We start from the raw sequence: 24,117 nt of genomic DNA, 5'->3' as shown, positions 1-24,117 counted from the left end.
GACTGTAGCGCCTAGAACCACTCGGCCACCCCGGCCGGCTCTCGTTGTTGCTAGAATGATTTCCCATTCGTCTCTGGTCCGCTTACATAATTTTCTGACGGCGCTGCGCGCCCGCAATAACTCTAGGAAGCAGTGGATCTCGCGGTGGGTAGTGGTCATAATGATTTAGCTTGCTACTGTATGCAAATGTGTGTGTTACCGTAAATCGTATAGGGAATTTTGAGCGTTAAACAGCCATATAAACAATAATGACCCAAAAAGTAGGAAAGATTTTCATAGCGAAGAACACAATGAGAGCCCTATATAAGAAAAGTGTCTCCAGAAAACTTACAGAACATCAAAACGTTAGGTACGTTAAAGAAAGGAGTTGAGAAAGTTCGTAATACCAAATAGTTTGTGTAACACGAAGGAATATATAAAGTATTCACAATGATACAGGTCATCCACTTTGCCACAGAGTATGTGTATTCTGTTTTTCTACGTCTTTATACAGGGTGTCCCAGGAGGAATCGCCAATACTCGGGGATGTGACAGGAACGACCATTCTAAGCGAAGAAGCCTAGTAAACAAGGGCTCTAAAATGCTTATGTTAAGAACTATGATATGTTGTTCATCTTCGCTACTATGAAACGCATCTCTTCTATAGAAGAAGTTCTCATAGCTCTGAATGTACGCACTATAGAATCCACGCTTACTAGACCTTTTTGTTTTGAAAGGTCGTTCCTGAAAATCTTGATTATTACAATTCCTCCTGGGGCATCTTGTGTAGAGTATATTTCTGCTGCTGATTCTCAGTTTTAATCTTTCTAGGTAACCCAGCAACCAGAAAGCTGTATAAGTAAGCTTGGTGAAGAGCAACAATAACTGTATGAGTGAAATTTCATCTATGATCTGATTAAGTCTAATCTGATATAGTCAGTGTAGTGTCGTGTGTGTGTGTGTGTGTGTGTGTGTGTGTGTGTGTGTGTGTGTGTGTTTGTTGACAAGCACCAGAAGAGATGAGGTGTGGGTCAAAAAAGAATGTTTTCCTTACTTTTGTATATAATGAGATAAATATTTGTGTACTTGTTACATTATCTAATTCTGTGTATTGAACTCTTGTTTGAAGCTATTTGTACAAAATGATCAAAGGACGTATAAATGTTAGTCTTATTCTTATTATTCAATACTCACCGAGTCCAAAGCGGTAGCCGTCAGCAAACCTGGAGCTGGCGTTGTGGAAGACGCACGCACTGTCCACCTGTCTCTGGAACTCCTCCGCGGCATTATCTGTCAACATTAGAAAGAAAGTTCAAGATGGGTGTTTATGACAGATGGTTAAGACTTCGAGAGCGTAGGGCTGGCCGTTTGTCGTGCACACAATTTTGCATTACCGTCCTCGTTTATTCTTGTGCTAGCCCTAAAACGCAACATTTTCTGGCAAAGCTCAAGAACACACTTCTCTAAACTGCTGTGGACTGATTTTCATTAAACCCGTCATAGCTAAATGTTTCAATTCCTAGTCGAAAATCAAATGGTAATAAGTACACCACAACAGACAGATATATATGCGATCAATATCGATTTCTTATCATACCTCGTAGTGTGAAAAAAAAAGAAACTCTCTTGTATACACCAGTTCAGGAAAATGGATAAGCAACAAAGCACAAACACAATGTAACGATAAAAATTGGAAAATCATTTATTTTTACTGTTTTATCCTGATGCAGTGCTTTATTTTTACACATACATCGCTCTTGCCCTGTATCTTAGCGTTCTTTCTGCCCTACAAGTGCAGCCAAGACAATATAGCCCACGAGTCGACAGGATATTCAAAGCGACTCTTCCGTTTGACATAACCCATACGTAAGGATAAGATAAATGCAATGAGAATCCTCGAAATGAAGACCACGTTATTCTCGTGAAACCACGTTGGGTAAATTTGGAGAACCTGCATTCGAAGAAGACTGAGATCATTATGCCGCCACCATTGTATATCTCGCTTATGGTTTTCGAGAATTAGGTAAGGGAGTTTAAACATTTTGTCTTTTTGTGAATAGCGATGTTTATGTTTCCAATACTTTATGAGAACTTGGTCTAACCTGTTTAGATTTATCGGTGCAATGTCTTTAGAAACTCTTTACATGATCACTATGACGAACTTAAATCTTTGTCGAGTCGGTTTGATCTCGACCAAAATTTTTCGTTCGCGGATGACGGGGCATGTGGTCCTACTCGTTTGAAAGTTGTACGCCATTACTATTGGTCAGTTGATGCTCGGAGTTGGTATGGGAAAGTCGAAGAGGCTTTGTGTCGTGGTGTGACATTGAGAATTTAGCTGCTTTTGTCTGGAAAACGTCCACGCTGTTGAGCAGACATTTCAGAGTATGAGGAATTGGATTAGACCTACTAAATACATTTATTGTGACGACGGTTAGTAGCAATTGAAGGAAAGTGAACGAGTAAAACAGAAGCAATATCTGGGGGTTCTCCAGGGAAGTGTTACAGGACTCCTGCTGTTCGTGATCTACATGGATGACTTAGAAGACAATCTGAATAGTACTCTTAGAACGTTTGCAGATGATGTTGTCACATAACATTTTATAAAATCATAGGATGATCAAAAGAAATTGCAAAACGATTTAGACAAGATATTTGCATGGAGCGAAGAGTGGAAATTGACACTAAATACTGAAAAATGTGAAACATCCACATGAAGAAACCGCTAAATTTCGGTTACACGATAAAACACACAAATCTAAAGGCTTTCAATTCATCTAAATACCACAGCTTAACTCGGAACGATAACGTAGATGATGTTGTGGGTAAAGGAAGCCAAAGACTAGGATTTATTGGCAGAACACTGAGAAAAACGCGACAGGTCTAGTGAAGGTACTGTCTGCACAACGCTTGTACGCCCTCTTCTGGATTATTGCTGTGTGGTTTGGGATCCACATCAGAAAGGATCGACAGAGGACATCGAAAAAGTTTAAGATGGGCAGCTTATTCTGTAATATCACGAAATAGGGGAGAGAGTCCTACGAATATGATGAGTGATTTGGGGTGACAATCGTTAAAACAAAGGCGTTTTTGTTGAGGCAGAACTTATCATGAAATTTCAATCACCAACTTTTTTCTCAGAGCGTGAAAGTATTTTTTGGCGCCCACCTCTACAGGGAGGAATAATCATCATAATAAAATAGGAGAAATCCGACCTCGCTTGGAAAGATTTTAAGTGTTTATTTTACCAATCGCGACGCTGTTCGCTTGTGGGCATTTTATCATGTTTATACAGGTTTTCAATTCTTCAAGAATGTTCACAGCAAAACCGTTTGGTATGCTGTGTAGGATTTTGAGTGCATTTTCGATTGTATCAGTAGTGTGGTTTTGATTTTTCAGATATAGAAAGAAGCTAAACTGATTATTCTCGTTGTCTCTACATTATTTCTACGTTTGAAAACTGAAAACCATACTGATGATATAATGGAAAATACACTCCAAATCCTGCACAGTTGCATGACTATTGTCTATTTAATTTGAGTGTGAGATAGCATTAATAAGTTTGTTATCTCGGGCACTGGAAATATACATTCTGCATACCATTAAGGTATCATAGCTTATTTGTCACTACCTATGGGGATAGTCCGCGCTTCATTATACATATGCAAAGGAGTTTCAGATATCAGCGGTTGGAGCATCTCTCAAAATTTCGGTTCGTAAGACGCGCTGTGGCGTAATTTCACTGGGGCACAGGCGTGTCAGAACATGTAGACAAATCATCTGCTCCGTAGTATCGCATTGCAACAGTTCGAGCCTGTAGATAGTCAAGCTAAATGACAATTTCCAAAGGATGCTGTCCGCCTTCCCAGGCAATTCGTGTCAGCGACTTCCTTGACTTACTGACGAATACCGCTTCGTAAACGGTGACCAAATTTAGTACCTGAAACGTGATATAAAAGTTTGGAGAGATGCTCTATACAGAAATATGTTCCTATTATCTTTATATCTTGTAGTTTTCGTGCAATCACCTTGCTGCTGCTGCTGAATTGGGGTTTAAGGAGAGAAGACATCAATGTCCTATTCACCCCCCGAGAACGAAAGCAGTGCAGCTAATGAGATTGCCCCTAGAGTAAATTCTCTGTGCAAGTGTGAGAATGTGTTCCAATGTTTGCGTAGTGTGCATCGCGGGACGAAAGTGTCAGCCACTTATTCACCTAGCGAGATGTGGAAACCTGCAAAGTACCACGTCCAGGGTGACCGGCACACCGACCATCATAGTTAATGCACTGGGCGAGTTCTAAACGGGAAAGGCGTGCCTCCACTTCCCTGAAGCGGGCGCTTTAACTGCCCGGCTATCCGGGCGTGTTTGGTCATCTTAAAACCTGGAAATACTTCTACATCTACATCTACATTTATACTCCGCAAGCCACCCAACGGTGTGTGGCGGAGGGCACTTTACGTGCCACTGTCATTACCTCCCTTTCCTGTTCCAGTCGCGTATGGTTCGCGGGAAGAACGACTGTCTGAAAGCCTCCGTGCGCTCTCTAATCCCTCTAATTTTACATTCGTGATCTCCTCGGGAGGTATAAGTAGGGGGAAGCAATATATTCGATACCTCATCCAGAAACGCACCCTCTCGAAACCTGGCGAGCAAGCTACACCGCGATGCAGAGCGCCTCTCTTGCAGAGTCTGCCACTTGAGTTTGTTAAACATCTCCGTAACGCTATCACGGTTGCCAAATAACCCTGTGACGAAACGCGCCGCTTAACAATATATCTGTAGATGTGGACGCACAGGTTTGCTGCAGTACTATGTATGGATTGTTGCTCAATAGAGAAGTATTTACAAGATAACAGGGTAATCGAAGGAACTTGCCCCCCTTCTTGCAGCGGTGTACCGTAGGTCTCTAGAAGAGCGTAGCGTTCCGAAGGATTGGAAAAGGGCACAGGTCATCCCCGTTTTCAAGAAGGGACGTCGAACAGATGTGCAGAACTATAGACCTATATCTCTAACGTCGATCAGTTGTAGAATTTTGGAACACGTATTATGTTCGAGTATAATGACTTTTCTGGAGACTAGAAATCTACTCTGTAGGAATTAGCATGGGTTTCGAAAAACACGATCGTGTGAAACGCAGCTCGCGCTATTCGTCCACAAGACTCAGAGGGCCATAGACACGGGTTCCCAGGTAGATGCCGTGTTTCTTGACCTCCGCAAGGCGTTCGATACAGTTCCCCACAGTCGTTTAATGAACAAAGGAAGGGCATATGGACTATCAGACCAATTGTGTGATTGGATTGAAGAGTTCCTAGATAATAGAACGCAGCATGTCATTCTCAATGGAGAGAAGTCTTCCGAAGTAAGAGCGGTTTCAGGTGTGCCGCAGGGGAGTGTCGTAGGACCGTCGCTATTCACAATGTACATAAATGACCTTGTGGATAACATCGGAAGTTCACTGAGGCTTTTTGCGGATGATGCTGTGGTATATCGAGAGGTTGTAACAATGGAAAATTGTACTGAAATGCAGGAGGATCTGCATCGAACTGACGCATGGTGCAGGGAATGGCAATTGAATCTCAATGTAGACAAGTGTAATGTGCATCGAATACATAGAAAGAAAGATCCCTTATCATTTAGCTACAATATAGTAGGTCAGCAATTGGAAGCAGTTAATTCCCTAAATTATCTGGGAGTATACATTAGGAGTGATTTAAAGTGGAATGATCATATGAAGTTGATCGTCGGTAAAGCAAATGCCAGACTGAGATTCACTGGAAGAATCCTAAGGAAATGCAATCCGAAAACAAAGGAAGTATGTTACAGTACGCTTGTTCGCCCACTGCTTGAATACTGCTCAGCAGTGTGGGTCCGTACCAGATAGGGGTGATAGAAGAGATAGAGAAGATACAACGGAGAGCAGCACGCTTCGTTACAGGATCATTTAGTAATCGCGAAAGCGTTACGGAGATGATAGATAAACTCCAGTGGAAGACTCTGCAGGAGAGACGCTCAGTAGCTCGCTACGGGCTTTTGTTGAAGTTTCGAGAACATACCTTCACCGAGTAGTCAAACAGTATCTCGCGAAGCTACAATGAGGATAAAATCTGAGAGATTAGAGCCCACACAGAGGCATACCGACAATCCTTCTTTCCACGAACAATACGAGACTGGAATAGAAGGGAGAACCGATAGAGGTACTCAAGGCACCCTGCGGCACACACCGTCAGGTGACTTGCGGAGTATGGTTGTAGATGTGGGTGTAGAAACAGTAATTCTTGAACTAACAGCCTCAGCTATACGCAAAACAACGATTTGCGTCGAGGCAGTATTACAGCTGTTCAGTGACGAAAACTAATACAGAACAAGAGGGCAGTAAGTGCACAGACTGCTATTTATGCAGTGAAGAAGTATTGAGCTTAATGACCTGCGTAAAACGATTGTTAAAAGGTTTGAAATTGAATACCCATCAGTAGAGTCAATCTTACGTGCAGACTTTGTTACTCCGCAATGGTTACAGTACTTGCTGCAGTCTTATAAACCGGGTCAGCATATACAAATTCAGATCCCAGTACGTGCATACAGCTGGTGCCGCGCGTATCAAAACCTTATTGTTTCACAGCGCGGCGCTGCATCAGCGGCGCTCCCCTGCGTCCTGAGGCGCAGAATTCCAGTGTACACAGCCTGCACTAACCGAGCCGTTTCAGAGCGAATGCATGCAGTTCTGTTTGCGGGTGAACCGCTGGCGACCGGTTTTTCTGCATTTGCAAGTCCGATGTGCATAGTTGGTGCAGCTGCTGCAGTTTCAACCGCATTTATGTCTCAGGTACACGCCGCCGGATATTTGCAAACAGCTCTTGCCCGCATTTGAGAAAACCGTGTGTACTTTCAGAATCTGTGCCTTTTTCAGTAGCAGAGGGGGGGGGGGGGTTAGATACATACAGAGGCGGCAGTATGAACTGAGTACTAATGCAAGGCATCGTTCGTGTCTAGGAATACGTACTTCTAGGAATATTCTTTCTCCTCTCACTTGCCCCACTGTTTACATGCTATCTTTTCTGCTTCCATGTAACTCTGTGGTCGGCTGGTTACCATACATTTCGAAGCTCAAAACGCGCACGCGTTATTATTTTGAGTCTTAATACTAAATAACGGTGCCAGCAGTTCCTATGTCACGTAATTTGAATATGAAATATCGTCACGCTTTTAGTCTTCTGTAAAACTCTACGTGAATGGGAAGGGGAAATACTTCGTAGTAACTCCATAAATAGCATGCCAGTGTGGCGAAGGACAGTGTGCTGATCATATCTAATCGATAAAGTCACCCAATTATGATTCTCAATTACTAGTTTCACTCATAAGGCTACGTATTACCGCCTCACTAACGAACCACAGCTTACGCAAAGACATTCGGCGTCAAAATTGAACTGTACAGTATACTGTCACGAATTTAATAATACCTGAAGATGGCTGCTGTGATATCCGAAAGCGGCATTGTTGTTGCTGTTGTGGTCTTCAGTCCTGAGACTGGTTGGATGCAGCTCTCCACGCTAATCTATCCTGTGCAAGCTTCTTCATCTCCCAATACCTTCTGAATCTGCTTAGTGTATTCATCTCTTGGTCTCCCTCTACGATTTTTACCCTCCACGGTGCCCTCCAATGCTAAATTTGTGATCCCTTGATGCCTCAAAACATGTCCTACCAACCGATCCCTTCTTCTAGTCAAGTTGTGCCAGAAACTTCTCTGCTCCCCAATCCTATTCAATACCTCCTCATTAGTTACGTGATCTACGCACCTTATCTTTTGAGAAACGCTTTCCTTGCCATTGCCAGTCTACATTTTATATCCTCTCTACTTCTACCATCATCAGTTATTTTACTCCCTAAATAGCAAAACTCCTTTACTACTTTAAGTGTCTCATTTCCTAATCTAATCCCCTCAGCATCACCAGACTTAATTTGACTACATTCCATTATCCTCGTTTTGCTTTTGTTGATGTTCATCTTGCGGCATTACGGTTATCATTATCTGATGTTAACGGTTATACAAGCGTATTCAAAAGGAACTAAATCAGGGTAGACATTTCTGATACAAGGTCACGTTTTACAAGGTGTGTTGACTGTTGACGTAATTTCCAATATAGGACGTCGCTCATTTTATATTTATCACTGGTCGCTAAAAGTTTAGAGACAGGATTAATAAAAAGTAGAGAAAAGTTAAGATGATGGCTTTAATGCTTCAGGTGTTCTACTTCGTCCCCCTCTCTTCAGTACAACGCTTAGCACGTTCACTATATGAAATGGTCATAAAAATACTTCTTCGGGATGTTGTTCAACTCACACTTGACATTGGCTTAAATGTCAGTTACGTTGTCAGCGCCTTTACTCTTCATGTGAATTTCTGCACTTTGTCGATTTTTAGTAGTGTTGTATTGATAACACCAAGTCTCGTTACCCGTGATGATTTTACCTAGGAACTGTGCGTATAATGAATTACAGTCTGTTTGCAACGGGTGTCCACGCCTCGCTTTTTTGTTCAAGAGTCAAATTGCGAGGTTCAAACCTTGCGCACTCTTTGCTCTTCTTCGAAACATTCTGGATGAACGTGTAGAACACTTGATTTAGATACATTACTCCATTGCAAATTTGTGACACAATAGCGCTGGCACACTACAACTCAACGTCGTTCACTACTTAACACCGCGTGCTCGCATCTGACCGAGCGAGTGTAAGTTATCTGTTCTCTGTTGGTATCAAAGTTGCCACCGTAGTTACCGCGCTGATGTCGCTTATAAGTCAAGAATAAAATCATTCTAGGAACTTTTGGGACAGACAGTGTATGTGTGTATAGTAACCCACGGTATCTCTATATGAAACGATGTCGTCTTGACTTTAGAAGAGACTGATGATCTTGATAACGGAATAAATCGTAGAATTCACAGTCTTGGTTACATTTTTAGTTAATTAAACACATAATAGGTCTAGGCTTTACAGCCTCCATCAGATTTACAAGAAGGGATAAAGAGGTAAGAATTTTAGAAATTGTGAAACAAGAACAGTAACATATTACATACAAACGAAAAAGCGAGTGTGTTTCTTATTCTATACTGGAGCAACAAAGAGGTAAGGAAATCGTTAACAGTTACTTGTATAATGCGCAATAGTTACAAATCTTGGCGCTTGAGGCAGCTGCGATGACAAATCTTTAATGAGTAATTAATTTTTATCTAACAAGCACATGTTGCAAAGATTCTGAAATTTGTTTAATCGTATTTTCCTCTTATAAATCTGATGTTGGATGTAAGGAGAAACGTGACCAAGGCTATGAACTGTATGTTTTATTTAAATATCACTTTACATTTGACAAACATATAACGAAACGCCCAGGGAATGAACACAACTGAAAGCTGAAGAATGATTACCTCTATAACGACCTGGAGTAGACGGTAGTTGCGTCGAGCACTTATGAAGGGCAGAAAAGGTGATCATTCAAAGTGCCGTGCTGGGCATGGATTGTACAGAGTTTTAAAGTCTTGAGCCCACAGAAACTGCATTTCACTTGCTGAAAACGAGTGTTTTCAGCACCATACTGGATTAAAAGACATAGTGAGCAAGCCAGGGCGGGTCGATGATCACAAGACTGAATTAAAAGAATTTTAGAGAGAGTTTATTGTGGGTCTGTTGGAGGTTGGTGGCTATTCTGGAAAACTACCGAAGACACTGGACGAAGGAGCGAGCTGTGAATGATTTGTGGTGATGATAGTTCAAGGTAGGTGCATATGCTAGTCCACCTGGTTCCGGCAACCATTGGCGTACGAGTTCACAGATGGGAGGTTGCTTCAGATGGCCAGCCAACGACAAGGGGCAGGTTCAGTCACATTTCTTCCACCGCAATCAATGGCCCACTCCGTTGTGGTTTGCATCTTTTGAGAGAAAGTGATTTTAATGGATGTGTACGTAGTGCGGTAACAAGTTTGTGTTGTACAGGAGTTGGACAAATAGAACACCGCCAAAAATTTCTGCTGGAACATAAATGCAAATGCTACCGAAGCCTGCAGGCTGTTCTGTTGTATTTGACCACGAACAGAACGTTTACGATGTCCTCAATACGTTGCTACTGTCAGTCGTGCTCACAGCTGAGTCCTGTGTAGTTTTGAGTGCATTATGTCGGAGCTACGTGAAGTCGAATGGGGGCAAATTGTTGGTGCTCGTATGGTGGGGGCTTCCGTAACCAAGGTAACCGAAGTGTCTTGTGTTTCAGGGAGTATCGTATCGAATAATTTATACCGCATACAGGGCAAGAGGAAATACATCATCGCTAAGTCGTAACGCGGAAGAAAGTGTGTGTTGGGTGATCGTGACAGACGGTTATTGAAGGGGAGTGTGACGAAAATGAATGTCGCACTCGCGAACCCTGTAAGCACCAAAACAACACGAAGGTAGCTACAGAAGCAGGACATTGCAGGGAGAGCTAGATTTCCAAAGCTACTCATCAGTGATGAAATGCCCGTAACAGGAGAACTGAGATTACGGCGCAGTGGAAAAATACCTTTCGGGGGTATGAGTTTTGTCTCACACTACTTCTCACTTCTGGCCGAGATAACGTCCCAAGAGTGAAACATGGCGGGTGTTCGGTGATGATTTGGACAGCCATATCGTGTTATTCCTTGGTTTCCATGAATACTTTACAAGGACGCATTACTACCAAGGATTATGTGACCATTCTGGCTAGTCAGGTGCATCCAGTGGTACAAGGTTCGTTCCTCCGTGGTGACGCTGTGTTCCAAGACTACATACAGGGCCCTGTTTGCACAGTTCTCATCGTCCTGGTTTTGAGAGCACAAGGATGAATTGTCGCATCTCTCTCGGCCATCACAGTGACCAGGTCTCAGAATTATCGAGAATCTGAGATCTACTTCGGAGAGAAGCGTCCGAGACTGTTATCCACTTCCATCATCGTTACCTAAACTTCCCACTATTTTGCAGGAAGGATGGATAAGATTCCATTAAAAACCATGAAGAATCTGTATTTATCCATACCGAGACGACTGAAAACTAGTGTTCAAAATGGTTCAAATGGCTCTGAGCACTATGGGACTTAACATCTATGGTCATCAGTCCCCTAGAACTTAGAACTACTTAAACCTAACTAACCTAAGGACATCACACAACACTCAGTCATCACGAGGCAGAGAAAATCCCTGACCCCGCCGGGAATCGAACCCGGGAACCCGGGCGCGGGAAGCGAGAACGCTACCGCACGACCACGAGCTGCGGACAACTAGTGTTCCTCACTGTGTTAGGCATGGTTATGTGTTGTATTTAAGTGTTTCCCTATGTTTGTCCACACCGTGAACAATGTATGGAGAGGGTGGAACTTGGTGCCGGGAAACTGTTTATGCCTCTTGAATAACACAAAAGGGTCTGCCGAGCTTAAAATACGCTTCTGGTGGGTGGCTCACCATCAATAGTAACACGTGTTTATACTCCAGGGGAGTCACTTTGTATGGCTTCAGTCTTCATCCCTTACGAAGTATTTTCCACACTGATGGCTCAGGGATGTTCAGTTGTACCCTACTTGAATTCGTAGAGTTCGTGCAACTTCACAACATTACATTCCTCACACGGTCAAACGTTTTCTCTGACACGCCAAGTCATCGCGAACGTCTTGCATCGAACAAACAACCATCTTCCTCGAATTTCTGTACCGCTTTAGTACGATATTGTAGATTGGTGGCATCATGTGAATCTTGTTACTGACCAGTTTACGTCCCTTTTGTGTTATACAAGAGACATAAACAGTTTCCCAGCACTAAGTTCCACCCTCTTCATTCATTGTCCACGGTGCGAACAAACGACCGATTGGCTATGAGCAAATTATAGCCCACAAAATACTTCCTCTGCTGATTCGCCGCCGCTTTCATAAACTATGGTGGTACTACATTAAAAAATAATTTGATGGTTTTTCTTTCATTTATTGCTTCATTTGTTACGTTACATTTAGTCATTTACTTTTAGCAGTTTTTGAGATGTTTCATGGATTTTTTAATTACCCTGTACCGTAGGTGAAAATAAACCTCTGAACCTTTACTGTGTTCGGATTAGCCGAAAGAAATTGCTTCAGATTATAGTTGGAGTTGTGTCATGCAACTTAGTTGATAAGTTGGTAACGGAACTTTTATGTCAGACATTCATTTTGACTGGAGTAACAAATGCAGAATACAACGCAGGACGAACATTGAATTACTGGCGACGGTTAGGAGGGTGCTTCGTTTAGTGACACTAATGGTCTTAACAATACTTTGCTTAATGATGCCCCCTGATTCCAACACCTACGAATGTAAAGAAAGTGACCATATTAATATATAAGATAGAATCTATTACTGAAAATCCATTGCAACAGAAAGTGACCTTGGCTTCTATCGAGGGTGTCGCATTAATCTTACAGCCCAACGCATCTTTTTGCCCATAAACAAAATAAAAAATGGTTTTATTTAGCTATGAGGGGGACATCAACCAGCATGACTGTCCTTCTTATAACTTTGTTCGTTACAGAGTTATGAACAGTAGTATGTCTTTTCCAAATAGCGACCGAAGACCTATTCAAAAACGTATCACGTTTAATTAAACACACCACTTAACTCAATTAAAAATCAGAAAATGGATCTTTAATACCATTTGGTAGTGCTGCGCGCAAAGAAAGGGATAGAACATTTAAAAATGTTGTAAGTGTTGACCATTGACAGCTGTGACCATTGACAGCGATGCCCCGATCCTACCGTTGATGAAAAAACTCCTCGCTGCTTCCAGTGTTGCATGCTGTAGTGTATTACTTAGCAAACAATAAATTCATGCATGTCGTTGGAGTTCTTCGAATATCGTGATAGGTAACGTCTTTTATGCATCCTCAAAGAAGAAACCTCAGAGCCGTTAAATCAAGACACCGAGCAGGCCAACCTGTTGTCGGTTCACTATCAAACCATCTGGCAGGATAACTTCGTTTCAGAACAGGACATGTTCGCAAGACATTATGTGAAGGTTATCCGAATTTTGGTACCACATAAGCGTTAGGGTGCTTAGCAGTACTTCACCCACAAGACGAGGAAGAATTCGTAGGAGAAAGTTAGTATATTCGGCCTTTGAGGTTACTATCGATGAAATATGGAGCCATAATTGTGATACCTAGCACATACTACCAGAAATTAACTTTCCATTGAAGCTGGTGTTCCACTTGTCTAAACTGTCGTGGGTTTTGCTGGATTAATAAGGCGTGTTCTTTGTATCCACATGTCCTTCTTTTGAGAAGAGAAACTCAGCAGTAAAAAGAACACCGTATAAGAAGTTCTGGGTGGCGAGGATTTTCTGCTATACTTACTGATGAACAGCACACGATTCTGGAAACCATTCCCATGCAATTCTCCGTGTAAGGAAGGAAATGGTGAGTGCTGGAGTGTGATATACACTGGTTTTAGGAATGACAATTTTCTGTCCAAGCTGTAATGCGCTCACGTGTGGATTCATTGAAACAGAAGTGATGACGGTAACTTCTGCAGGTTCGTTTGTGCGATTTCTACGACGATTGTGTGACCTTGGGCTGCAATATCCCGACACCTGAGTCACAACAAGACAAGGAATCTTGTGTTGGGAAGGTCGGTTCTTGTTAGTATATAGCTCTCTGCAGCCTCTGCATGAATAGCATTACACCTACCTTCGAGAACAGTAAAAGTAAAGTAATGATGATGCAACTTTTAAGGTAGGTTTACCTTTATTGTACACAACATATCGTTTAAAAGTACTGAGCTATATGTACCTGTATTGCAAATAAGAGAACATTATTGCAATTACAGTTCAGCTAACATGCATTTTTCACAGATCAGCTGCATTTCTACCTTCTCTTTGTTTTACTAAATAATTGTACTCACAGAAACCTGCGATTGAAAATGTCTGGCTGAATGATCGGTTGACAAAGCGATCAGTGCGCATTTCCCTTGTGTTTCCATGTGTTGATTGTCATCTACAGCACGTGGACGAATTACTTCACCCCAGGCGTCTGCACAGTGTGCTAGTACAGAAGAGTCAAACTCAAATTTGTGTTCCGTTTGACATAACGTCACTTTACGTGATAGTACATTGTGCTACGTTTTGGGGAAGCCACGAGGTAAAATGTGGGCTATCAATTAAAAAAATATAGGCTGGTATAAAAAAAGACTTACTGTGAAAGTTGCCTATTCATTTTGAATTTCATTTTTCGTCCACCATATTTTGCTATTTTTAAATCACAACATTATCTCTAGGATGTTTTGCGTGTTTCTGTGATAGCCAGCTTCGATTATTTGAAATAAGCTCTTTCAGCCACCTCTTCGTGTGTTTGACGAGGTATTTGGCGTCTTCGGAGGTCGGGTTTGGGCATCAGCCAATGATAAATCTTTGCGGTTTTCGGACAACGAGGTACTCCAACTTGCATTCACCATTCTGGTACTGTTTTTTGTCGAGTGTTGTTGTGTATGATTTGAAGGGAAATTGGATTTGTCTGGTGTTGACCTCAGCTGGATCGGAATTTCTGTGACGTTGAAGAAATCGGATAAGATATGCTCAATTACTTGCCGTGGTGACTATTAGGAAAACGTATACTTTATTTCGGAAATATATTCACAAGTTCTGCATAGTTAACTTACGATATACTTCGCTCAGGCCGTGAAGGATGTGGCTTCTAGTGACGAAACGGAATCGCATACGTGCGCTCACTTTTTGGTCAATGGAAGCTGATTATAGGAGCAAAGATTATGTTTTCAACCCGTAGTGTTAAAGATTCAAAAATGTCATCCACTGCTGAAACGTAAATGAGTTATTGTGTTGCAGGAAGCAGTGTGTTGCGAGCATGTCTTTTCGTTATTCATTCCAAGAAGTGAGCAATGCACAGTTATATTCATAACTTCTTCTTTCAGTCATTTGACTCCATTCAAGCCACTAAATTTATTATGTTTACTTCGAGCGACAACGCACTGACTCGCCACAATGTTGGGCACTCTTACTGAAGCTGAATGGGGCAGGAAACATTCTAAGATGCCACAGACAGCAAACGGAACTGATTACATTTTGCAGTTGTGATTCGCTAGCAATAAATATTTTTTTTTGCATGAACTTAGATTTCAGATGGTGAAAAGCAGGACATCGGCTTATGTTAAGGGCGACCGCTGTTTCCTAAATGTACTGAAGAGTGACCTCGGATATCAATGAGATATATTATGAAATATAAAATGCTAAGGGACTTTCTATTGCAATATTAGTTACAATGGTTGCATATTTGAGGGAAAATCCTCAACTGCAGCGCCTGTAGCTATAAAGCGAAAGCAACTGCACTATTCAATTTCTGGACACCTTCCTGATGTATCATTACTTATTACTCAATAGGTAAAATTCATTTCAGTTGCGGCCAGACAACGTAAGGGTGTATGTCTGACAGTTATGCTAAATATTTGTGAACAGGTAGCGCTTCCAATTGTCTCTGGGGAATAAAGGTTCATATTTTATGGAAAGCATAACAGTTCAAGGCTTTAACTAACTGCTCATGGTAGCACTTCAATATTTTTTCACACCCTTACATTGCTGTTCATATCTTCTTAACGAACAAAGTTATAAGAAATTCAATCATGATGCTTATTGTCTCCCTAGCTAAACAACATTTATTTGATACATTTTTTACACAGTTTCAAGACAAAAAGTTATTTGAGGTTGTATAGATGAATGGGTCAACGAGTATATAGCAATGCGAGGGACAACGTCTGATATGCGATCGGTAGTGAACTGAAGTGTTTTCAGAAGAGTTTGTTTTGGACAGAGGAATTTTGCACACTTTCAAGTAGTTACAGTGTTTCGTTTATCAATGATTAGAATAAAGTGATGTCTTTATAACACTGTACCTAATATCACTAGTGGAGACTGAAACGCGACGAAATGAGTTTGTTACTTGCAGCGGAGCGGCTGGTCCATATCTATCGTAGTAGGAAGCAAACAAGCTTCAGACCATCGCCACTGCATCAGCTGACCCACAGGAGACGGAGTTTTTCCATATTTGTCGTCTCAATTGGCTACGCAGCCTACGAGCGTGGGCGTTCGCACATTCCGTGTGGCTGCAGGTACAGGTAAACCGAGCGCTGGTTCCAGGAGATTTTACACGCAATCGCACAGGCGTTTGTACCCACTCTTCCATTACAGGAACTTTCTTTCATCAACACTCACATCGCCGGCCGGAGTGGCCGTGCGGTTCTAAACGCTACAGTTTGGAACCGCGAGACCGCTAAGGTCGCAGGTTCGAATCCTGCCTCGGGCATGGATGTGTGTGATGTCCTTAGGTTAGTTAGGTTTAATTAGTTCTAAGTTCTAGGCGACTGATGACCTCAGAAGTTAAGTCGCATAGTGCTCAGAGCCATTTGAACCATTTTGAACACTCACATCATGACTGAAGTGAGCGCAGTGAAGTGCGAAGTCCTCCGTTTGAGTGAATTAATAAAAGCAATCGGGAAGAAATACAAAGGCCCTGATATATTAGAAAATGATAAATAATAACTTTCATAACTTTTCCAAGTATGCAATCGTTACCACACAAATTTGTTTAGAATTCCTTAAATTGTTAAGTGTCTTGTCTCACGTCCGCAGCTCGTGGTCGTGTGGTAGCGTTCTCGCTTCCCGAGCCCGGGTTCCCGGGTCCGATTCCCGGCGGAGTCAGGGATTTTCTCTGCCTCGTGATGACTGGGTGTTGTGTGATGTCCTTAGGTTAGTTAGGATTAAGTAGTTCTAAGTTCTAGGGGACTGATGACCATAGATGTTAAGTCCCATAGTGCTCAGAGCCATTTGAACCATTTTTTTGTCTTCTCTCATGATTGCTCGTTGATCAAATGGACACAAGATAAAATGCCAGATTAAGTAATAAACACTACATGCCACAAATATATCACTGAAAATCTGAGGTGTCGTCTTTTAAAGTACTTAAGGTGTCAATGAATATACTCTTAATTAAATACTATTTTTTGTAGTTAAGCTACTAAATTATTCATATGATATTTGATAGCTGTACTTCTTTTCTACAGAGTTTACATGTGAATTATACTAATAATTTTTCTTGCAATGCAATGTACTGGATAAAACTAAACTAAAGAAAGAATAGAATTATTAATTTATTATTTCATGCAAATCAGAATAAAGAAGTGTAACAATTGGTATGCCAATAACAATATTGTAGTTCCTTTCAGTTAACTTCTGGATTCATTTATTTTGTTTTTGTGTTTTACAAGTTTCCTGGAGAATTTGGAAGTAAAAAGAATCTAGAGGACAGTCTCTTACTTTCATACAGTCTTTCAGACAAGTACGCGATATTGCTGTACCGATCTTTCCTACAAAGAAACTGTATGGTTAACACCGTTTTCATATCTGACAATCATAAAAAAAAAAGAATGAGAACTGTGCCATGCTGTGGCTCACGTTGGTTCTGTTGTAGGTTTCCGTCCTCTGTTGGAGGCCAAACTGTATCGTTTAGTTGACATGGTTGCGGTTGTTTGTATTCTTCTTGTGTTGACTGGCGCCACTTGGTTTCGCAAGGGTTGCCTGTCCGCTAGTGGCAGCAGCGGCGTTATCGATATGTAGTAACTGTGGCCTTAACTTTGGGGTGACGTCGTTGTTCTTCCGGGTCGTGGGAGTGAGCGGTTCGGTTGGGGACTCCTGAGGAGCCAAGAGGGCAGTGCGAGTACACACTGGGACCGCTGGTGGCACGCATGCACTGCTGGATGGAAGGGCTGTGGTCACGAGGGTACACGGCCTAATCGCCAACTGGATCCAACAAGCTTACGTTCAGTGGATTTTAATCCTAGCAGTGAAACCTCCACCACTGTGAGATCTCACGATTCTCCAGTGACTTGTGTTCATGTTGCTGCTTGCAGTGTCGCCGAAACGAAGAGCAGCGAGTGGAGTGCTTGCGGAAGGCGAACCTAATTAGCTTTTTCGATTCTTGTTACTAACTGCTGCATTCGGTGTGTTACTATTTGTTAAGTTCAATCGGCGGTATTTTTCATGCCTTGTGGCCGCTAATGCCCCAGTGACCTGCCCTGGAGCAAAAAGTTGTACGTTATAAATATCAAAAGAACTAACAGAACATTAAACATGGAGATGAAGTTCCTTAGGCCTGCTGTTACTGAGGTCAGTGAAAACCTCCACAAGATAAGACAAAGCAAGAAATGGAGAAATAGTCGTTACACTCAATAATTGAGGAAGTAATGCGAAAAAAGCAGAATTGGAAAAGCATGTATTGTGTACCTCACCCCAGAGAATCCCTAAACAAGCGATGGAATTCAATTGTGTTGTAAGAAGAAGTGTGGGAAGGCGGAGGAAGACAGACAGGAACAGGGTTTAAGGCCTAACCATGGACCTGGAGAAGAAGGAAAAGACGCCACCACAGATGCGACATTTAAAACTAGTTAGCACACTAGCTGCTAGAGGAGCTATCAGAGCACTTGTTTATCGTTGCCAGCTTTCTTTCGGTTCGGACTGATACTGGTTTGATATTCGTAAGTCGCGTAACTTTTTTGCGAAGCATCTATTCGGCAGTTCGGAGCAGTTTTAGAGAGCAGCATGGAAATGTGCACAAAGCTTCAGTAGTTGAGAATACATGGAGCAGGAGTGGCCAGGCCTTCAAACTTAATATAGGAACTGTGTGCCGAGAGAGGACGGTGTCAGGAACTCGGAACTAACTCGGGCAGCCACAATACGGCGTCCTCGCCGACGTCGGCACTGGTTGCCGACCATATTTGCCGGAGCACGACAACAGTACTTACGGTTCTCCGTGACGATGACGTCGGTGTGCGAGCTGCCGTAGGTGTGTATGTGGTCTATGGCCGCCTGCATGTTGGGCACGGACTCCACAGTGCACTCGAGGGCGCTGTACTCGGTGCGGAGAGACTTTGCTGGCGGCGGGCCAAACGTCAGTTGTTTGCTCAGGTTGGGGCCCGCGTAGATGTTCACCTGCGGGCAGCCAGAGAACGCTGTATTACGTAGGTGAAGGAACAAGTACAAACGAGATGGAGAAAATGCTGTTTACTGGGCAACGGTAAAATTTTTGCATTTGTCCGAAAGCGGTTATAAAATGTACACATTCACCAATATCGTACACACGGCACATGGCACTAAACAGTAGACAAGGAGTATATGAATTATTTGAAATCAAAAAATGTGCCATACTGTACGCTAAAAATGATTTAAAAAAATACCACAAGCTGGAGACAGCAACTGTCAAAATGGGGGTGTTGTCTAACTACATGGCAGGACGAAACCAGCGAGAGATTGTCATCGTTGAACGACATCATGATGTTACCAGAATGAAAATACGCATCGCCATAATGAAATGTAATTGTGCAGGACATGGCATAGAGTGGAATATGCAATTGAATTTTAACTACGATATCAGGTACAGATTTAGAAAATGGGACTCAACTGCGAAAATCGCTGTATATTACGAAAAAAAAGATGCCGTACCGCGTACAACTTTTAAAAACGTCTCACTGCAAATCAAAGTATTTGCATCTTTCATCTTACGCCAAAAAATTCCATCTTGTTCATATAATTTCGCAAGAGGCGCTACATCTACCACGACTGCAAAGTAGTTCTTTCATTGTTCGATAAAGGCGCTACCCCATCCCTTGCCAACTTTCCTTCCCCTCGGACCAATACTGCAGTTTAACCATTAACACGTCAATGTAACACGGCAGCAAACACTCTACTCTTTCCGTAATGTTAAAAAACGGATTGATACTGCGTCGACTAACAAGCTGTATTTTGTCAACGTGAAATGATACACGGATAGTCAACGTGTGGGAGCAGGAAAATTAACCTTGGAAACGCATTGGTCTCTTAAAATATTTGATGTGTTTACACACAGCGTGTCATGCTACACCCTTCCCGACATGAACCTGTCTTTCTAGATCCTTTATATCCGTCAACAGAGGAAACGTACACAATCTGAAGGTGGTGCTTCTGTGTTCAATGAAGTGATAATTTGCTACAACAGTAGAGCAGGCAAAGTGACGTTTTCTGGAAATGTTGTCCATAAATTAAAACTGCCACGTAGTTTATCGTGGTAAATTAGTTGTTTTAAGCCTAAACAGTATTAGCAAAACTTTTGCAATAGCCGTAAAATAATTTAAAAAATGTGGCGTTTCGGAAAGAAGGACGTTTATAAAGTAAATGTTCATCATAAATTTCACTTACTGTCGTATAAAATACAAGACTCAATTACGTTGTAAGTATCGTTTGAGTTCACTTATGATATAGTTACTGTTATTACCTCCTAGGAGTGATTTAGACGCCACATGAAACGTAGAAATCTCATGCCAGAAAAGTTGGGTCAGAAGCTGGGATGCAGCTTTCATATAAGTGTTACAAAAATGCTACAGTCAATACTTTTTAAATCTTAACGACTGTTTCGCTTCTATCTTTCTCGTAATGTGGTAAATCGTCAGCATTTAGATTGATATTAATAACGTCTGATACTGATACCCACTATTACTATAGGGTGTTCACTACATCCAGAATGCAAATTACGTAATTACATCTCAGACTGAGCATACTTGATCCTGTTAACTAATATTTATTTTAAGGACGCAATGATTCAGAGAATTTAATTTATTTTTAAAAAAACAATGATTTCATATTATAGTTGTTTGTCATTTTATTGTGACTATCACACTAGTTCGAACTGCAGGTCGTTCTCAGACATTAAAAACCGTTATTAATTTCGGGACATGTGCCCAATCATGATTGTAAATACCTAGATCAACGTTAACCATTAACCACCTCAAAATTACAGAATGCAAGAAAGTAGCCGATATACACTAGTAAATATGTTGAAAGGTGAAGCATAAGAACAGACTGAGTTTTAATACAGTGACACACGTCTCTAATGACAAATTAAGATTTTTCAACAATTTTTATGGTCTGAAAATTTAATTTCTTAAATCGCTTGTCACATACAAATACTTTCTGCTCAGTCTACTTGCGTTAGTACGCCAGTATGTACTCGCTCTTCACTAAGTTAGTACGAAAATTTGATGTGTGTGTGTAAACTGGAACATTTTTTAATTAACTTCCGCAATACTAAGGCAGGTGTGTGAGGAGGAGGGGGGGGGAGGGGCTTTACGTCCACCTTTTGACAATATTGTAATCTAGTCAGTTATTTTATATTTTGAAATGTTGAAGAAGTGTATTTTGTTTCAATGAATTTCTCTCCAAGATTCCATAACGTTTTAAATTTTTAGATTAAACTTAACCCAAAAATTTAAATCAGACTAAGAACAGCCGACCAATTGCAAAGGATAAAGTAATCTTTACCTAGGTTTCAATAGATATAAATCTATCTTCTTCAGAAGATACCTGGGGACAATGAACATCGTAATATATATTAAGGTATGAAACATGAGTCAAGAATAAAGTTTGACATATATTAGGAAAATATTGTATTACAAGATGTGAGAAAGATTCTTGGTACTTACAGTATTATAACAGCATGAAGTGATATGTCCTTATCGTTTAGGCAAACATCTGCATAGTTACATTAATCATATAAAATATAGCCCTGACACCAGGGTTTGTCAAACAGATAAAATAGGTACATAGAAGTTGCAGAGCGCCTAAGCGACTGAGTAAAATCGGCCAGCGTAGTAGCACAGCGGCCAGGGCAGGTGGCGCTCATGTCGCGAACTATGTGCCGATAGGCGTACTGAAGTAACATTTGAAACATCAATTTTAAATGCGTTCTTAAATAGAGTGATAATAAATAAATTGGCAAGCATTTGACACTCCCGTTATGACATTGTGGGAGGTATAGAAACAATAACGTAGATACATACATCAAAAAGACAGGTGGCGCTTCCGCTGTGAGTTACATGCAGTGGTCTATATAGCCAAAATATAAAGTTATATTACCATATTAGTGAAGCCCATAGAACGTATATAAGTCAAACCATCAAGAACAATCAGTAATGGCTTTTAAGAAAATTACGAGACCTGGTCTACAATCCAGTTACTACGTAATATAGAATAAGAGAAAATTACATGAGGGCCGCTGTAGTGGCAGCCATATATCGTGAAAAGAACACATTATATAAACGATAGTAAACTGGAGGATTTGAAAGTGCATTATAGCTTCCTGAGGAAATAGACTACTGAGGTTACTAACATTAATGTTATATATTACACAGTATGGGTTTAAAGCCTTCGAAAAATTGCTTACAGGCAAGGTTCAACTGATCATTCAGAATATTGCCGTCTTTGAGCTCTAGATGTTTAAAAATAAATAGCTCTTCCCACAGATCTAGTCTCCGTCCTTTGACCTGTCTATGTAGGATAACCGTGTCTTCTAACTGTTTAGGCGTATGGCCAGTTAACAAGAGGTGTTCAGCAAAGGTAGAGTTGCGAATATTCGTTCCTTTTTTACCTAACAGATGTTCTTTATATCGTATTTTCACAGCTCTGCCGGTTTGACCAATATAATAAGAGGGGCAGTTATTACAGGTTAGCTTGTAAATACCTGAATTAGAAAACCAATCGCTGGCAATCTCTACTGACTGTACAAGATTTCTTTTTAAACTGTTATCTGTAGAAAAGGAGACGTTACAGTTATATTTTTTATTCAGAAGACGTTTAATCCTATACGATAGGTTACCCAGGAAAGGGATGGAAATAAATTTTTTAGTTTCTGTGGTATCCGTGGGGAGAATATTTCTCAAAGTCGAACATTTTTGGGAGATTTTCTTATTGAGCAGGTAATCGATCATATTCTGGTTATACCCATTATTAACCGCAATCGCTTTGATTACATTCAATTCCTTTTTTTGATCCGCAGGTGATAAAGGAGTGGTTACCATTCGGTGAATGGCGGAATGAAAAAATGCCAATTTATGAGCTTTTGGATGGGTTGAGTCAGCAGGAATGACATTATCAGAATATGTTTCCTTGCGGAAGATATTAAAATGGAAGGAATTATCTTCTATAGAAATTGTTAAATCGAGAAAATTAAGTTCACGTTTATCATTTTGAAGTTCTTGTGTGAAGGAAATTTTTTCATGTAAACCGTTGAAAGTGTTAAAGAGATGCTCTAACTCATGATCAGTGCCATCAAAAGCAATGAAAATGTCATCAACATACCGTGCATAATAGCGGATTTTGTGGCATAATTCTGAACTTGAATTGAAGAACGTTGTTTCTAGGGCGTTAATGAAAACCTCTGCTAGAATACCGGCGAGGGGGCTACCCATTGCTAGACCATCTGGTTGTACATACATTTTCCCGTTAAATGTGAAGTAATTGTATTTTAAAATGACCTTGAGCAAACCAATGAGTTCGGCAATCTGAGTTTCACTTAATTTTTTGTGTTTAAGAAGATTCTCTTTTACAAGGTCTATGGTTTCATCAACCGGAACATTTGTGTAAAGGCTGACGATGTCAAAGGACACCAGTCTAGTGTCAGGTGTACAACTTATAGATTGAATATTGTGAATTAATTCCTTACTGTTTTTTACAGAAAAATTATTTTCAAAAGTGAAAGCATCTTTAATTTTAAAATGGAGGCGCCTAGCAAGTGTGTGATGTAACAACATAATAGAAAAAGAAATTAAATTATCTCCTAATAAGCAATCGGGCGAATATAGTATAATAAAAAGCATTAATCATAAACTTAGAGAGCACGACGCATTAATCACTAAGAGTGACAAAGGGAACACCGTGGTCGTGGCTTATAAAAATGAATATATAGAGAAGACTGTAAAGTTTTTTGAGGAAAACGACATCACTGAGGTTACTGTAGATCCTACTACTGAACTGCAAAATGAAATCCGGCGTACTTTAACGAATTCCGTCAGCTTGTTCAATAAGTTCCAAAAGAAAGGGCTTATAAATATGAACCCTAAACCACCAGTGCTTAGAAGCCAGTTTAAACTGCATAAACAAAATCACCCGATCCGCCCTATAGTGAATGGTATAGGCAGTCCACATCACACACTTGCTAGGCGCCTCCATTTTAAAATTAAAGATGCTTTCACTTTTGAAAATAATTTTTCTGTAAAAAACAGTAAGGAATTAATTCACAATATTCAATCTAT

The 24,117-nt window shown here is 41.0% G+C and overlaps 1 protein-coding gene across 1 annotated transcript in view; it reads right to left on the bottom strand.

Moving 5' to 3' along the window:
* The window catches only part of LOC124794936 (delta-1-pyrroline-5-carboxylate synthase), a 205,032-nt gene that overhangs the window by 18,983 nt on the left and 161,932 nt on the right, over positions 1-24,117 (bottom strand). Inside the window, exons 13-14 of the mRNA XM_047258653.1 lie at positions 18,802-18,988; positions 1,174-1,269 (exon numbers count right to left, since the gene is read on the bottom strand). Coding sequence (XP_047114609.1) covers positions 1,174-1,269; positions 18,802-18,988 — 283 coding nt within the window. The remainder of the gene's footprint in view (positions 1-1,173; positions 1,270-18,801; positions 18,989-24,117) is intronic.

This window comes from Schistocerca piceifrons, chromosome 1 (genome assembly GCF_021461385.2).
Source record: "Schistocerca piceifrons isolate TAMUIC-IGC-003096 chromosome 1, iqSchPice1.1, whole genome shotgun sequence".
Taxonomy (NCBI): Eukaryota; Metazoa; Arthropoda; class Insecta; order Orthoptera; family Acrididae; genus Schistocerca; species Schistocerca piceifrons.
The sequence above is the reverse complement of the archived record's forward strand: the minus strand, read 5'-3'. Positions and strand labels throughout refer to the sequence as shown.